The sequence below is a fragment of the Microcaecilia unicolor genome, chromosome 5 (assembly GCF_901765095.1).
Source record: "Microcaecilia unicolor chromosome 5, aMicUni1.1, whole genome shotgun sequence".
NCBI lineage: Eukaryota > Metazoa > Chordata > Amphibia > Gymnophiona > Siphonopidae > Microcaecilia > Microcaecilia unicolor.
This window is the reverse complement of record NC_044035.1, coordinates 360082759-360100998: the sequence shown is the minus strand read 5'-3', so window position 1 is coordinate 360100998 and position 18240 is coordinate 360082759. Positions and strand designations below refer to the sequence as shown.

At 45.7% G+C, this 18240-nt stretch overlaps 1 protein-coding gene across 4 annotated transcripts in view; it reads left to right on the top strand.

The window, feature by feature from the left end:
• Positions 1-11213, top strand: part of TERF2 (telomeric repeat binding factor 2) — a 90952-nt gene extending 79739 nt beyond the window's left edge. For 2 of the 4 annotated variants that reach the window (XM_030204655.1, XM_030204657.1), the window contains 4 exons: positions 4111-4500; positions 8572-8663; positions 9035-9096; positions 9693-11213. In XM_030204655.1, coding sequence (XP_030060515.1) covers positions 4111-4500; positions 8572-8663; positions 9035-9096; positions 9693-9851 — 703 coding nt within the window. In that variant the 3' untranslated portion in view covers positions 9852-11213. The remainder of the gene's footprint in view (positions 1-4110; positions 4501-8571; positions 8664-9034; positions 9097-9692) is intronic. The other 2 variants (XM_030204658.1, XM_030204659.1) reach the window with 2 other exon arrangements.
• The last annotated feature ends 7027 nt before the right edge of the window (positions 11214-18240 follow it).

Below are 18240 nucleotides of genomic sequence, written 5' to 3'. Positions count from 1 at the left end.
AGTTTCCCTGGGCACCCTTCTTCCTATGATTCAGGGAAACGATTGGCTATGCTCTCTGGATTTAAAGGATGCTTACACACACATCTCGATACTTCCAGCTCACAGGAAGTATCTTCGATTTCGGCTGGGAACACAGCACTTTCAGTACCATGTACTGCCTTTTGGCCTGGCGTCTGTGCCCAGAGTATCTACCAAATGCCTAGCTGTAGTCGCAGCGTCGCTACGCAGACTGGGAGTGCATGTGTTTCCTTATCTCGACAATTGGGTGGTGAAGAGCACCTCAAAGGAGAGTGCTCTGGAGTCCATGTGAATGACTATTTGGGTGCTAGAGCTACTGGGGTTCGTCATAAATTATCCCAAGTCCCATCTCACCCCAGTCCAAAAATTGGAATTCATTGGAACTCTGTTGAACACTCAGACAGCTGAAGCTTATCTTCCCGAGACAAGGGCGGACAACCTTCTTTCCCTGGTGTCCATGGTTTGAACGTCTCAGCAGGTCACGGCTTGCCAGATGTTGAGACTTCTGGGGCACGTGGCCTCCACAGTTCATGTCATGCCCATGGCACGTCTACATATGAGATCAGCTCAATGGACCCTAGCTTACCAGTAGTTTCAAGCTACGGGGGATCTAGAGGATGTAATCCAGCTGTCCACCGACTTTCGGAGTTCTCTTCAGTGGTGGACGATTCGATTCATTTTGACCATGGGGCGACCATTCCAAGTTCCTCAGCCACAAAAAGTACTGATGACGGATGCATCTCTCCTGGGGTGGGGAGCTCATGTAGATGGGCTCCACACACAGGGAGCCTGGTCATTTCAGGAAAAAGGTCTGCAGATCAACCTCCTGGAATTAAGAGTGATCTAGAACGCTCTAAAGGCTTTCAGAAATCGGCTGTCCAACCAAGTGATCTTAATTCAGACGGACAATCAGAGATTGCCATGTTTTACACCAACAAGCAGGGGGGGCACCGGATCTCGCCCTCTGTCAGGAAGCTGTCCAGATGTGGCTTTGGGCTTGTCGTCACGGTATGTTTCTCCAAGTCACTTATCTGGCAGGCGTAAACAACAGTCTGGCCGACAGGTTGAGCATGATTATGCAACCTCATGAGCGGTCTCTGAACTTGGGCGTAGTCAGCAAGATCTTACGAGCGTGTCCGAGTGTGGGGCACCCCCTCGGTGGATCTTTTTGCCACTCAGATCAATCACAAGGTCCCTCAGTTCTGTTCCAGGCTTCAGGCCCACGACAGACTAGCGTCAGATGTCTTTCTCCTACATTGGGGGACAGGCCTTCTGTATGCGTATCCTCCCATAACTCTAGTAGGGAAGACTTTGCTGAAATTCAAGCAAGACTGCGCGACCATGATCCTGATTGCACCCTTCTGGCTGCGTCAGATCTGGTTCCCTCTTCTTCTGGAGTTGTCCTCCGAAGAACCGTGGAGATTGGACTGTTTTCCAACCCTCATCACTCGGAACGAGGGGTCACTTCTACATCCCAAACTCCAGTCTCTGGCTCTCACAGTCTGGATGTTGAGAGCTTAGAATTCGCCTCCTTGGGTCTTTCAGAGGGTGTCTCCGAGTCTTGCTTGCTTCCAGAAAAGATTCCACAAAGAAGTGTTACTTTTTCAAATGGAGGAGGTTTGCCGTCTGGTGTGACAGCAAGGCCGTAGATCCTCTTTCTTGTCCTACACGGATCCTTCTTGAATACCTTCTACATATCAGAGTCTGGCCTCAAAACCAACTCAGTAAGGGTTTGGACAGCCTTTAGTTGTTCGCTTCATGAGAGGTTTGCTTTTGTCAAAGCCCCCCGTCAAACCTCCACCAGTTTCATGGGATCTCAATGTCTTTCTCTCCCAGCTGATGAAAGCTCCTTTTGAGCCACTGAATTCCTGCCATCTGAAGTACTTGACCTGGAAGGTCGTTTTCTTGGTGGATGTTACTTCAGCTCGTAGGGTCAGTGAGCTTCAGGCCTTGGTAGTGCATGCACCTTATATCAAATTTCATCACAACAGAGTAGTCCTCCGCATGCACACTAAGTTCCTGCCAAAGGTGGTGTCGGAGTTCCATCTTAACCAGTCAGTTGTCTTGCTAACATTTTTACCCCGTCCTCATACCCGCCTGGTGAAAGCAGTTTGCACACCTTGGACTGCAAGAGAGCATTGGCTTTTTACGTGGAGCAGACAAAGCCCTTTAGACAGTCCGCCCAGTTGTTTGTTTCTTTTGATCCCAACAGGAGGGGAGTCGCCATCGGAAAACGCACAATTTCAAATTGGCTAGCAGATTGCATTTCCTTCACTTACGCCCATGCTGGGCTGACTATGGAGGGCCATGTCACGGCTCACAATGTTAGAGCTTTGGCTGCGTCAGTGGCTCACTTACAGGCTTATTTTCGAAAGTGATCGCCTGCCATTTCCCGACATAAATTGGGAGATAGCCGGCAATCTCTCAAAAGCAGCAAAATCGGTATAATCGAAAGCGGCTTTTTTGACACCATCGCCGCTTTCCCGTCGCCGCACCAGCGAAAGTTCAAGGGGGCGTGTCGGCAGGACATGGGCGGGCATGGGCGTGGCTACCAGATGGCCGGCTTTCGCAGATAATGGAAAAAAAAGCGGCGTTAATCAGTTATTTCGCCGGGTTTACTTGGTCCTTTTATTTTCACAACCAAGCCTCAAAAAGGTGCCCCAACTGACCAGATGACCACCAGAGGGAATGGGGAATGCCCTCCCCGTAGTCCCCCAGTGGTCACCAACCCCCTCCCACACTAAAAAAATAAAAATAAAAACCATGTCATACCCAGCTCCCTGACAGCAGTATGCAAGTACCTGGAGCAGTTTTTAATGGGTGCAGTGCACTTCAGGCAGGCAGACCCAGGTCCATCCCCCCCCCCCCCCCTACCTGTTACACTTGTGGTGCTAAGTGTTGAGCCCTCCAACCCCCCCCCCCCCCACAAAAAAAAAAACCACTGTACCCACATGTAGGTGCCCCCCTTCACCTATAAGGGCTATGGTAATGGTGTAGAGTTGTGGGGAGTGGGTTTGGGAGGGATTTGGGGGGCTCAGCACCCCAGGTAAGGGAGCTATGCACCTGGGAGGTATTTGTGTATTTTTTAAACATTTTTAGAAGTGCTCCCTAGGGTGCCCGGTTGGTGTCCTGGCATGTCAGGGGGACCAGTGCACTACAAATGCTGGCTCCTCCCATGACCAAATGCCTTGGATTTTGCCTGGTTTGAGATGGCCGGCATTTTTTTTTCCATTATCGCTGAAAAACAAAACCGGCGAACTCTGGCATTTGGCCGGGCTAAACCGTATTATTGAAAGAAAAAGATGGCCGGCCATCTTTTTCGATAATACGGTTCCGGCCAGCTGTTGTGCCGCCGACAAAATAGATCGCCGGCGAACTATTTCGCTGTCGACGTTCGATTATGCCCCTCCATGTCAGCCTCCATTGAGGAGGTTTGCAAGGCTGCAACGTGGTCATCAGTCCACACGTTCACATCTCACTACTGTCTCCAGCAAGATACCCGACGCAACAGTTGGTTTGGGCAGTCAGTGCTGGAGAATCTGTTCGGGGTTTAGAATCCAACTCCACCCCCCTAGACCCATTTTTGTTCTGTTCCAGGCTGCACTCTGTTAGTTGTTTATGGTTTCAGGTCAATCTCTGTTATTTCCTCGCCGTTGCGAGGCCCAATTGACCAATGTTCATTGTTTTGAGTGAGCCTGGTTGCAAGGGATACCCCACATGTGAGAACAAGCAGCCTGCTTGTCCTCAGAGAAAGCGAAGATACTTAACCTGTAGCAGGTATTCTCCGAGGACAGCAGGCTGATTGTTCTCACAAACCCACCCACCTCCCCTTTGGAGTTGTTGTTTGTTTATTATTTGCTTTTTGATTAAACTGAGCTGGAACGCTGACGCAACGGGTGGGAAGTTGTCCGCGCATGCGCAGTGTGTGCGCCAGAAGGCTCTGGCAAAACTTTTTAAATTTTGCTGTAGAAAAATTTGCCGTTTCCTGGGCCGCCAGGGACGCCGACCCACATGTGAAAACAATCAGCTTGCTGGCCTCGGAGAATACCTGCTACAGGTATGTATCTTCACTTTTTTTTTTTTTTTTTCAAGGGAAGAAAACTCCCACTGTACTTCCTACAGCCTCAGCACCCTGCAAGTGGCTTTCTGTGCACTTTCCAAGAATCAGGACGCGGCTGCTGATTTCTATGCACTGACAGAGACAGACTTTGCTTTCCCTGAGACCAACTGTCAACCTACAGCGTGTTCTTCCAGGATCAAGAGGCAGAGAGAAGAGGGCACAGTCACGGCAGTGCCCGCCAGCCCGGAGCTGGAGAGGAGGAGGAAATGTTTGACAGTAAATCCCTTGCTGGTGGATAGAGACGACACATACAGTGAGAGGAAGACAAATCCCAGCTCACCCCTTAAGGGAGAGGCTGAAGCTCCCAAGCCCACGGCTACAGCTGTGCAGAATAAGAACTGGCATCTCAGGGTGGGTGAGAGGTAAGCTTTGTAATTAATGTATGCTGCCAGAAGCTTTTGAAAGAGCGACTTGGAAATTGGAAGTCAACAAATATATGAATAAATAGTATCCAGCCAGGCCAGCAAACATCTGTGAAGCACTGGTTTGGGGGTGGGGTACCCTTTAGCACGATAAGTGACTCGCTACCAAACCCATCTTATATGGGGAAGGTTAGATTTAGTGAACACATGGGGGGTGGGTGGGGATGGGAGTTTTGGTGTGGAGCTTATCAATCGCTGAATATTAACCTTTTTAGAGTCGGGTCTACTAAATGTTTCCAACTGTTTCTAGTATGCCTCTCTTGCTGTTTTCTTTCTTTTACTTCTCCTCCCTGGGTTGAGGCTCGGCAGCCTGGGCTCACAGGGTGTTGGTCTGCTCACATGTCTCACTGTTTTACTGGTTAGTGGCTACTTCTCCTGTGCCCCAAGTTATTTCTTAGAACGTTTTGGGAATAACTTCATTTAAACATCACAGAGTTTCCATCGCCTGCTTGCAAGAAACTACATTTTCAGATGATGAACACCTTAAATTACTGTAGCAGTGGGTGGGAGATTGTCACTTTTCTTCCTCGTCCACCCGCCGAGGAGGCGTGGTGGTCCTTATACGGAGGGGCCTGTCATATACCTCTCACCTGGTGGAATGAGACACTGAGGGACGTTATGTTTTATTTCATCTTAACTACTTGGGTCAAGAATATTATCTGTGTGTAGTATATGGTCCCAATGGTTATGATGCCACATTTTTAATCACTTTTTGTGCATTTAGGCTTACAGAATGATAGTGCCCCCTAGATACTACTTGGGGATTTTTATCAAGTTTTTGATCCATCTCTAGATCGCTCAATGCCCCGAACATACATTAGGGAAGGGTCTGCCATATCTTTGCAAAATCCTTGATCTCGTGGAACCTTGGCGTCTCTTAAACCCCATGGTGTGCGATTACACCCATCTTTCCCGAGTTCATCAGTCATGGTCTCATATAGACTACATATTCCTTTCTACATCCCTTTTTTCGAGCGTATTTTGTGCCCATGGAGATCTCAGACCACTCCTTAATTTGGGTCGATTTGGCATTAGGCCCTTGTACAACCCCTTCTAGGTACTGGAAATCCCTTCTTACTAGAAAATGGATTTGGATTTTTTTTGTAGTTTATTACAAAGATGGGATTTTTACTTGGAGAGGAACAGTTCTCATCAGGATACATCGATCTTATTTTGGGAAATTTTTAAAGCGGTTATGTGCATGAACGAAGAAGCTTACCCAAGGTATTATCAACCTAGAACATCGCTATCAAGAGGTAAAGGAGGCCCATTTGAAGAATCCCACAAGTTCTAATTACGAGGCCATGATGGCTACTTTGGCCGCGCCAATTCCCTTATCCATGAGCGTACACAAAAGCTGTTCTCTTATCGTTTTCATTATAGTCGCCATGGGAACAAACTGGGAAAGCTGTTACCATGAATTGTTAAAGTATGTTCCCTGTCCAAATTTATTCCTTCTATACAGGCCCCTGATGGTACTCGAATACATCGGCTGGACACTATTGTTCAGTTGTTTTTCGATTACTTTTCACGTATGTATACAGCAGATTCTGGGTCGGAGGATCCTTCCCTGGTGGATTATCTTGAAGATTCAGGTCTTCCGAAGCTGAATGATGACATGAAAATCACATTGAGTGTACTGCTCCGAGCGTGCGAGATTCAACAAGCGATAAAGGCTCTTTCTGCACGAATGGCACCTAGACTGCACGTTTTTTTCTCCAGAATATTATAAGATCTTATCACCCCAGCTTTGTGCGCTGCTCACACCCTATTAAGATTTGGTCATCTCTTGGGGTACTCCCCCCCCCCCCCCCCCCCGCGATCCGATGAAGCCCTCATAGCCTTAATTCTGGAACTCGCTGCCGAAGGATATGGTAACTGTGGTTAGCATATCTGGGTTTTAGAAGAAAATTTGGACAAGTTCCTGAAGGAAAAGTCCATACTCTGCTATTAAGATGGACATAGGAGAAGCCGCTACTTGCCCTGGGATTGGTTTCATGGAATGTTTCTACTGTTTGGGTTTCTGCCAGATACTTGTGACCTATATTGGCCATTGCTGGAGGCAGGATACTGGGCTAGATGGGCCATGGGTCTGACACAGTTTGGCTATTCTTATGTTCTTAATTCCTAAACCAGTCAGGGCCCATGATATCCCCAAATCTTTTTGCCCGATCTCGCTGTTACATACTACTAATCATTTCTATAGCACTACTAGACATACGCAGCACTGTACACATTATATGCAGGTGCTTCTTCTGTCCCTAGAGGGCTCGCAGGTTTTTTTTTTTTTAGTATCTAGGGCAGCAGGGGGTTAAATGAGTTGCCCAAGGTCACAAGGAGCTGCAGTGGGAATTGAACCCAGATTGCCAGGGTCAAAGCCTGCTGCACTAACTGTTAGGCTACTCGAGGATTCTGGCAGAGCGTTTGGCCTCTTTTATACCCCATCAGGTGGGGTTCGTTTGGGCTGACATTCCATCCTGAACGTATGTAGAGCACTTCTAGTGGTGCCACAGAGTTGGAAATCGCGGGATCTCTTATTGCTGGTCAGTTTGGATGCTGAGAAAGCATTCGAACATGTAAATTGCATAGGGATAGACGATATTAGCATTATAGTTTCACCAACGGCCACTTCATAGTAAATGGATTGTGCTGTTCTTTAACCATTACTAAGGGTACACGTCGGGGATGCCCTGTCTCCCCATGGTTATTCCTTCTATATTTAGAACCTCTGTTGTGCAACATTGTGCGAGACCCAGATGTGTCAGGCATAAATCTTCCTCATCACTCGATCGAAGTTCTTGCTTTTGCCAATGACGTTCTCAACGTTCATTGTCCCACCTTTTGGACTTTATTTGTGAATTTGGCTATTCCGGTTTCCGGCTTAACCTGTGAAAATCAATGGCACTTCCAATTCAATCGTGTATTCGGGACCGATGGGTGGGAGAGTTTCCATTACAGTGGGCAACGTCTCACATTAAATATATTGGTATTTTATATTCCAGCAGATTTGACCTATTCTGGAATTCCACAAGATCATCACTTTGGATGTGGCAGACCCTTCCTATATCACTACTGGGCCGCATAGTTCTCTATAATATTATGATTATGCCAAAATAAACCTACATCTTGCAGGTTCTCCCTTTTTTCAATTTCATACTGAAGATTCTTTTGCACTGCCTTCTCACCCATTTTTTTTGGAGGGGGAGGCGCTCTCGTCTTGCTGCATCACAGAGGGGGAGGAATATGTGGAAGCTGATAAGGATAAAGCTGAACTGCTTAACTATTTCTGTTCTGTGTCTTGGGGGTAGGACCGCAGAAAACAAATGCAAATGGGGATGGATGTATGGTAGGCAAAGACCCGTTCTCTGAGGACTAGCTAAAATAAACGTAGACAAAGGTATGGGGCCTGTTGGGATACACCCAAGGGTTCTCAAGGAACTCTGAGAAGGACTGAGCTAGGCCCTGCTGTTCCTCCTAGAGTCTATCTGTTAATGCTGTGGCAGAAAATTCAAGTTTTAAAACTATGGTGAAAAGGGTAGAGACTAATAAAGTTTGCTTCTGTGTTTGTTTGTTTTTTTAATTCTAGCAGTGTTTATCAATATCCTACAATTACTTTTTGAAACCCAATCTTTAATTTAGCAAGCACAGAGCAAACTAATGTCACTTAACCAGAGAAATGTCCTCTCAGAACTTCACAGAAAGAAAGTTAAGTGGGACCTTTTTATAATTTGGATTCTAAGGATACTGCTTCAGACAAACCCTTTGAAACTACCCCAGTAATCAGATTGCAAATATTCTACTTCCTCACACCTTAATTAACACCTAAGTCATTTCATGTTCAGTAAAATTGAAGTGATTTTTGTCTGTATGGCTTGGGAATAACTAAACAAAGCAGTGTCATCTACTGTTGTGTGATTGCTGTGAGTTAGTATATGTGGCCTTTCTCCTGTGTGTGGTCCCATTTGTGAGCTCACTTCTGTCCCTTGGGTAAACTTTCTTCTCATTTTTCAGAACTGCTCTGAGAAGATGGCACAGCATGGACAAGCTGGAGGAGAAGGGGCAGGAAACCTGGAGTGATGAAGATGACCTCTTTACATTTAATAGTAAACTGATGGTGCTTTTGGATAGCTGTAATGTTTGAGTGAGGTTTATGACTGACTGGGGAAGAGGGCTTGATACTCAGGGGGAGTGGTTTGTGGTGGTGATAGGGATGCTTCAGGAACTGGGAGCTGACTGGACTTGGAGCAACTGCTCAGAGTGTGGGGGAGGGGTTGAGAGTAGACTTGATGGTGTCATGTTGGGTGAGAGATGGACTCTGTGTGGTGCGTGGGAGTAATATCACCCTGATTGTGGGGTCTCAGTAGCCTTGACCTGGCTCTGTAAGGCTGTAGGAGGTTTGTGGATGAAGATGGTGGACCCTGGGTTCTGATGGTGGTTGGATGCTTCGAATGACCATCTCCTCCTTGCTTTGCAGAGGGAGGTGGAGATAAAGATAGTGACAGAGGAAGTGTTTCAAGCCACCATCCAAAAAAGCAGGTAATGTAACCTTCTTCCAGATGCTAATGTAAATGGAGGAGGGAGAATCCTGTTTGGGAAATCTGTCAACAGCTTTTTTCTTTATCTGTTTCTTCTGATCGTGTATCTAGCTGTCTTTCAGAGTGCCTGCTATGCTTCTGCACTGAGTTTTTATTCCAAAATAAATAGGAGTGTGTGCTAGGTCAGTGTCTATCCTTCCTTGCCAGATATAGGCAGGCAGACGGTTGCACGGTCTCCAGTGCTGTACCATGCACCTTTTGCTCTCCAGAACTGATTAGCAGTAAAAGCTGGTGTTGAAGAGGTGGCCAGAGCCCTGAAATCACTGTAATTCAGACTTGTTGTGTTTGCTTAATAGCACCTTCCTGAACTGTTCTAAGATTCTGATGAAGATGAGGATTGATAATAAAGACAAATCTAACCCCTGCTTTGGATGGGTAACTTTATACCTATTGTTCTGCTTCTTATCTCCCGCCTTTCATAAGAAACTGATTCCTAAAACAATCATGAAAGCAGGTTGATTGACATTGTGGTGTGGTGGTCTTTTGCCACGATGCAGCCACTGAGCTGATGCAATGTTTGGTGTCCTTGTGTTACAGAGGTGGACAGTGCAGGAGAGTGAGTGGGTTAAGACTGGAGTACAGCGCTTCGGGAAAGGAAACTGGTCTGCCATCCTGAGAAACTATGCCTTCGTTAACCGCACAGCAGTAATGATCAAAGATCGTTGGAGAACGATGAAGAAGCAAGGCCTACTGTGACATCATCCCTGGCCTGGAGATGACGATGGGTAGCAGCCTAGCGTTGAAATACATGGGTTTTCCTTTCTTTTTGCTAGGGCTCCTTTTTCCATCAGCTCTCCTGGAGAGATGAAACCACTGCAGAGAGAGGGGTATTTTGACCCTGCACACAGGATTGCAGGACCAGGGCTGCCCCACAACTCAAGTGCTTTGAGTGGGTTCAGGTTAATAGCAATGCCGTGCAGCGGTGTCTTAGAGGCTTTGAGGAGCAGCAGCAGGGGACAATGAAAGGGACCATCGTTGCAGTCAGTACCTGCTAACCAAAGGCCACTACACTCTGCATTGTGAAGTTCTGGGCATAATTGTGTGGGCTTTGAGCTTCCTAATTGCCTGGGGATGAGGGGTAGGAAAGGCAAACAGTTTAGCAGTTGGAATTAGCAGTTATCTCCTCCTTGTTCTCTTTGGGATGGAGGAACATTGGACTCTTAAATGTTAGAAAATGCCTTGGACCTTTCATTTGCTTTTAAAGATGAAAAGTGGAACAGTTCTTGTTAATGTTTAAAACCTGTTTTGATGTTTGCAGAAGGAGAGGCTGTGAGGGGACCCTTTCCTCCCCTCAGTGTTGGTCTCTGCTCCGTGTTCTGACCTGAAAGAGAGTGCACACCTTGAAAATACCAAACATTTAGCAACACCTTCATAATTTGTTTGTCGGTAAATGTAATAACTCCCCCCCCCCCATAAGGTTCAGGAAAGCTACCTTCTTTTTGTAGTGTGCTGGACCCCAGCCCTGGTGTATGATACCTTAACCCTTGAGCAGGGATCCTTTATGGTCCTTTGCACTGTGCTTTAATGAATCAATTCCTGTATCTCATTAACTAGAGGGGAAGGGGACATTATAAAATGACAAATCCCCCCAGCAATGAGCAGCATGGTGGAGGGCTGGTCCTGGGGCCAGGAGCTGGGCAGAGCAGTGGCTATTCCCTTCTCTTACATGTAAAGAGCACATCAGCTCTTTTCCTAATTTGAGCAGTGAAGAGCTAAGGACCAGTTCTCTTCTGCTCATTTGGCTTTCAGCTCCAGTTGGGACCCAGCTTGGTTTCAGAGTGGTATACTGCCATGGGAATCGGAACCAGAGCTTTTTCATGTCTTTCATTCCCTGAGTTAGCCTGGGGCTGGAAATGCCAAGAATGTAGGGTTCACAGCCCCCATGGGAAAGGGCAGATATAGAGCTCATGATTGCAGAGTTTCAGAAGCAATATAGAGTATGGCCCTTAGCCGTACATTAGGAAAGGGATATAAAGTAGAAGAAATCCCTGGGGTGGTTCTGAAGGAAGCCCAAAATGAGCTAGAGAAAACAAGCCCGGGCCTATCTCTCCCCCTCCATCGCCCCCCCCCCCCCCCAACTATCCACAAAAATAATTAAGGGCCAAGAGCTTCTATTGTCAACTGCCCAAAAAGAATACCCACCTCCCACAGCTGAAATCCATGGATCAGGACTAATAACATCATGGATCCTAAATTATGTGGCCACTAGGTGGCGATGTTGCACAACGATGCAACCTCTGAGGGCTGTGAATGTTATAGTCACAGCCTCTTCAGGGAGCTGAAAACTTAATCAGATTGACTTCCAGGTCACTCCATGTCCTGCATCACTCCCACTGCTAAGGCCTGCCTTTGGTAGTTCCTGTTGGGGTGGGCAGGACAAAATATTACTACAGAGTTTGATAAAGTTAGAGCTTCTTGTGCTGTGCAGAAGCAGATCTCTGTGAGATCTAACCTATTTTTTTACAAAATTATTCTCTGTATTGCAAGTTGTATGTTGTGTACATAATAAAACAATACTTTGTATTCTTGATAAAAGGATGAGCATGTTTGGGTAAGAGGGGATGGGGGGAGGTGTGGCGGCTGAGCCGTGCTTTTCCACTGCTTGCTGCCTGCAGGTGGGTCAGCACTGGTGACATGGAACGTTGCGTTGAATAAAACACATTGCTGGGCATTGCCCAACCAGTCTGACATCCTGATAGGGTGAACAATTGTTGCTGTATGCCAAGTTTCATTGTAACTATAACTATCTCCAGTTAGTATGAAGTGACCTTGGCTTTTTTTTTTCTTTTTTTTTTTTCATTTTATCTTGATCCCTTGGGAGAAGTTTCTGTTGGAACACTTGCTTATCATGAGGTTGCCCTTCAGAAGCAGCACATGTAGGGCAGTAGTTACTGGTGCTAATGATACTTCAGTTGGCTGTTTGTCATTATTTCGCTGAGCATACCTCACTGGCCTGGAACAGCCCTCGCCCTGCTTTAATGCATTAATGCTTCTTGTAACAGGGAGGTACTGCATAGCTTGCAAAGAGGAGGTTCTCGCATCAAAACCAGGTTATTCTTCTACTGAAAAGAGGTTTTACTGTGTGACATGAAGATTTGCTCTGTATAGTATAATAATCCCCAGTAAACAACAAGGGGAGGTTTTCAGTTTAAATGTACTGTTGATGGACTTTTTTTTTTTTTTTCAATTTGTCTGATTGCTACAGCAGAAACCAGCTGCTTTACTGTTCTCTTTGGCAATTACAACCAGTATTGGTTGTTTTTTTTTTGTTTTTTTTAGCTAATTCACTTGAGTTTGTTGGCTTTATTTACTTTTAACTTTCTTCAGTTCCATTTCTGTTTTAGATTCAGTAGGTTCAGTGGTGTGCTGGAGCAGGCTCTCACAGGCTCGCAAGAGCCGGTTGTTAAGTTTTTAAGAATTTTGGGAGCCGGTTGTTAAACTAGGGCCCTCCATGGCTACTTTAACAACTGGCTTCCAAAATGTGGGCTTGGGCCCCCTGCTGAATTCTCTTTTACTTTGCTGGTGGGGATGCTGAGCCCTGCCAGCCACGTAAATAGACTGCTGCTGCTCCCAGCTCCTTGTTTCCAGCTCTGAGCAGCAGGCTGGGACTTCTCCAGCATATGAGAGAAGTTCCAGCATGCTGCTCAGAGCAAGACGTTGGGAGTGGTGGCAGTCCATTTATTGGCTGCCAGCAAAGGTATGCCTAGCGTGCCCGCACGAAGGGAGGGAGGAGAGAGAGGCAAGTGTTGCTCCCCCCCCCCTCCACCCAGCCACCCCTGGCCCTTCCAACTGCAGAGCTGGCTACGTCCGGAGAAAGAGCCTGTTGTTAAAAATTTACCAGCACACCCCTGAGTAGGTTCCTCTTCCTTTTTGAGCTTCAGACTCAGAGCAGGGATCTAAACTGAACAGTACTTTTTATACTGCAGCCACCTTGCCGGTTCTTTTCGGTTTACATCAAAAAGAACCAGGCACACCTGGGAAGTAACAATCAAGACAAAATACCAAAATGAAATAAATTATAAAAGAGAATCTAGTATTAAACTTATTTCAACAATTTCTCAAATAGCCATGTTTTAAGGGTTTTTCTAAATAGCAAAAGACTATTGAAAGATGTAAAAATGCCCGGGAGCTCATGCCAGAATTGTATTCCCATAAAAACAAATGAGGACTGGAAAACTGACTTCAATCTGACAAATTTTGAGGTGGAGAGATGTAAAAATAAAAGTATTCTGTAGTTTTTATGGTGTTTCCCTGGCAAGGAAGAGTAAATAATAGCAGCATATGTTCGGGAGCGAGACCATGTAATGTTTTTTTAAAGATGATTGTACAAGCTTTCAAATATATCCTAGTGGAGGAGAGGAGACCTGGGGAACCAGGTTCAGTTCCCTCTGCAGCTCTGTGTGAGCCTGGGCAAGTCACTTTGCCCTCCGTTGCCCCAGGTACAATAAACTTAGATTGTCAGCCCATCAGGGACAGCGCAAGTACCTGAATAGTTGTATGTAAACTGCCTCGATTCGCGCTTCGAAAAAGGCGGTATATCAAATTGATAAACTTAAACTTAATGGGAAGCCAATGGGCCTTCACCAAGAGAGGAGGTGGCCTATCATATCTCTTTGCAAAATTTAGCAGTTCGTTTGCAGCTGTTCTGCTAAGTTTGCAGAATCTTTAAAATTAGTTGTGCATCCAATAAAAAGTACATTGCAGTAGTCTAACTGGCTTAAAATCAAGGCCTGAACAACTAACCTAAACTAGGGATTCAAAGCAATGTCTTCTCAGACTAAAAAATACTTTTTTAGTTAGTTGTGCCACATGTTTCTCAAAGGAGAAGCCAGTTTCCAAAAACTACACCCAAAATGTTTAACTCTAATTTGATTGGAAAATAAATATTGTTTATAGTAATCTGAAATGTTCTGTCTTGGTTTAGAAGCCACGGAAATGTTTTGTCTGTTGCTACCCAATCTTCTACGAGCTTAATGCCAAATGAAGCCTTATCAATATTTGATAAGCCTACATCCATGGGAATAAGTATGTGTGCCCTGGCCCAAGGGACTACCTCTATGGCCGCCGACATCATCCCCAGTACTTCAAGGTAAGCAAGGGCCGACAGCGTTCTCTCCGCAAGAAGCCGACGAATCTGATCCTGCAACTTGACTATCCGAAGCGGCAGCAAAAACACCCAGCCCTTTACTGTATCGAAAAGGACCCCCAGATACTGCAGAGACTGCGACGGACTGAGATGACTCTTGGCCAGATTCACCACCCAACCAAGGGACTCCAAGAAACTCACCACTCAAGCAGTTGCTGCTTCACTCTCCGTCCTTGACTTGACCCGAATCAACCAATTGTTGAAATAAGGGTGCACTAAAATGCTCTGCTTCCGCAACGCCGCCGCTACCAGTACCATAACCTTGGAAAAAGTGCGGGGAGCTGTCGCAAGGCTGAAAGGCAGCGCACTGAACTGAAAATGCTTCCCTAAGACGGCAAAACGAAGAAAATGCTGATGAGTCGCTCAAATGGGAACGTGCAGGTAAGCTTCTGTCAAAATCCAGTGAAGTGAGGAACTCCCCACTCCGAACTGCCACAATGACCAAACGCAACGTTTCCATTTGAAAGGAGGGAACCTTTAGAGCAGAATTTCTTTGTTTGTTGCATTTGTACCCCACATTTTCCCACCTATTTGCAGCCTCAATGTGACTTACATAGTACCGTCAGAGGCGTTTGCCCAGTCGGTTGATAACAAATACAAGGTTGTATAGTAATCGAATGAGGTAAATGTGGAGGGTCAGAGGGATGAAGATTGTGTATTGTCCAGTGCGATCATTAATCATGCTGTGTTTCTGGTTGAAGAGGTTTACGTAGGGTCGTTGAGGTAGGCCTTTTTGAAGAGGTTGGTTTTTAGTGTTTTCCTGAAGTTCAGGTGGTCATGGATTGTTTTCATAGCTTTTGGGAGGCCATTCCATAGTTGTGCGCTTATGTAGGAGAAGCCGGATGTGCAAGTTGTTTTGTATGTCAATCCTTTGCAATTTGGGTAGTGCAGGTTTTGGTATGATCTTGATGATCCGACTCTGTTGCTTGTTGGTAGATCTATAAGGTCTATCATGTATCCTGGGACTACACCATATATTATTTTGTGGACTAAAGTGCAGATTTTGAAGATGATCTGTTCTTTTATTGGGAGCCAATGCAGCTTTTCTCGAAGGAGTTTGGCACTTTTGAAGCATGTTTTGACCCTTTTGAGATCTAAAATAGGCCGAAAGGATCCCTCCTTTTTTGGCACCACAAAATAAATCGAATAGCAACCTGTTCCTTGCTGCCCAGGGGGGACGGGAACCACTGCTCCCAGATTGACCAAACGAAGCGTATCCCATACTGTCGCCACCTTGATATGAGAATGACACAGGGATTCCAGAAAGAACTCGGGGAGCGAACATTCAAACTCCAGCGCATACCCATCTGGAACAACCTCGAGTACCCACTGGTCTGATGTGATCTGGGCCCATCTCTGGTAAAACTGTCTCAGCCGAGTGCCCACTCACACCAGAGGCTGGACCCCCACACCTTCATTGGGGGTTGCACCCTGAACTAGAACTCCCAGAGGATAAGTCACACCCTCCAGGATGGCCCCCTCAAAAGGACTGGGTGCACTGAAAAAAACGACCTCTAGAAACCCCACTAGATCTACCTGGACTATACCGTCGAGCTTCCCGAAAACGTCCCCGCGTTGATGCCCCTCTGGCACCCATTTTGGGATGAAATTCCGGAACACGAGGAACCTTAGCGTCAGTAAGACCACGTACCAGTTTATCCAAATCCTCGCCAAAGAGCATGAAGCCTTTAAAGGGAAGAGTACACAATTTAGACTTGGAGGCCGCATCTGCAACCCAACCTCGCAACCAAAGAGCCCGACACGCTGCAACTACCAGGTCCATATTCTTGGCTGACGCCCGCAACAAGTCGTAAAGCGCATCGGACAAAAAGGATGACCCCCATCTCTAACTTGGCTAATTCCTGTACACAAGAAGCCCTGACATCCACCGAATAAGAAGCTTCTCGAACCAGCGAAAACAAGCTCAAGCTACCAAACCCCCACACACAGAAGCCTGGAGGGCCAGAGTCGACAAATCAGAACTACGCTTCAGAAAAGATTCCAACTTTTTATCTTGGGGATCATGGAGAGTGGCGCCACTGTCTACGGGAATAGCCGTATCTTTAGTGACCACCGTAACCACTGCATCTACTGTGGGAGCCTTAAGAGAGTCCCTATCCTGAGACTGAGAAAATACTGGCTAGTTGGGGTTCTGCACAGGTTATATATACAGTGTTTCTCAGTCTCCCTCTGCTGGTAGGAGTGCATAAACCAAGCGTCTTGACCGGTCTGGAGGGTCACTGAGGAATGAAGCCTTATCAATATCTGATAGGCCTACATCCATGGGAATAAGTAAGATGATGTCATCATGATGATCCTCTTTTGCAGCCACCTGTTGATGGTTTTCCCCTATTGTATATTCTTTCTCTATTCACCTAGTCCTCAGTGAGCGACCCAGCAGTGGTGCTGCCTTTCGCCTCTGCATTCTTAGGGCTTCTTTATAGTATGGTATTGATGTACTTTGTATGGTATTGATGTACTTTGAATAAACTTTAACAAAAATAAACATATCAAAATATAGAGCTTAGAAATTATATAAAACACATGGAACATCAATATTAGGATAAGGAGTTTGTGATAGAACACACCCTTTCAATTATGTCATAAAAACATAAGAGTAGCCATACTGGGTCAGACCAATGGTCCATCTAGCCCAGTATCCTGTTTTCCAAACAGTGGCCAAGTCAGGTCACAAGTATTTGGCAGAAACCCAAATCGTGGCAACACTCCATACTACAAATCCCAGGGCAAGCAGTTGCTTCCCATGTCTGTCTCAATAGCAAACTATGGACTTTTCCACCAGGAACTTGCCCAAACCTCTTTTAAACCCAGATACACTAACCGCTGTTATCACATCCTACGGCAAAGAGTTCCAGAGCTTAAGTTTTATTTGTTGAGTGAAAAAATATTTCCTCCTATTTGTTCTAAAAGTATTTGCATGTAACTTCTTTGACTGTCCCCTAGTCTTTGTACTTTTACATAGTAACATAGTAAATGACGGCAGAAAAAGACCTGCATGGTCCATCCAGTCTGCCCAACAAGACAAACTCATATGTGCTACTTTTTGTGTTTACCCTACTTTGATTTGTACCTGTCCTCTTCAGGGCACAGACCGTATAAGTCTGTCCAGCACTATCCCCGCCTCCCAACCACCAGCCCCGCCTCCCACCACTGGCTCTGGCACAGACCATATAAGTCTGCCCAGCACTATCCTCGCCTGCCACCACCGGCTGGCTCTGCCACCCAATCTCGGCTAAGCTCCTTAGGATTCATTCCTTCTGAATAGGATTCCTTTATGTTTATCCCACGTGTGTTTGAATTCTGTTACCGTTTTCATTTCCACCACCTCCCGCGGGAGGGCATTCCAAGCATCCACTACTCTCTCTGTGAAAAAATACTTCCTGACATTTTTCTTGAGTCTGCCCCCCTTCAATCTCATTTCATGTCCTCTCGTTCTACCGCCTTCGCACCTCCGGAAAAGGTTCGTTTGCGGATTAATACTTTTCAAATATTTGAACGTCTGTATCAGTATTGTTTTTAATGATTCTATGGCAGATTTCTCTTCCTTAGTACAGTTGGAATTCCTCTTTTCTCTTCTAAGTCTTTTAATATAAGTTGTCTAAATATTTGAAACGAGTAAAAAAAATCGATTTACTTCTACTTGTTCTACACCACTCAGGATTTTGTAGACTCATCTATGAGTGAATTCTGACACTTTTAAGTTGAAAGCCATGGACCATTAAGACGGTGTTCCACCAAAAAGTAACATTTAAAAATTATACTTTTTTCCAATTGGTATAAATCATTTGAATAGCCAAAGCTAATAGTGTATCAAATTATTTAGCATTCCATTTATCCAAAGGCATTTCTAAATCAGCAGATTTGAAAATGATTATGTGGAAATCAATGTTTTCTGTAATTGCTAAAATACGCTTGAAT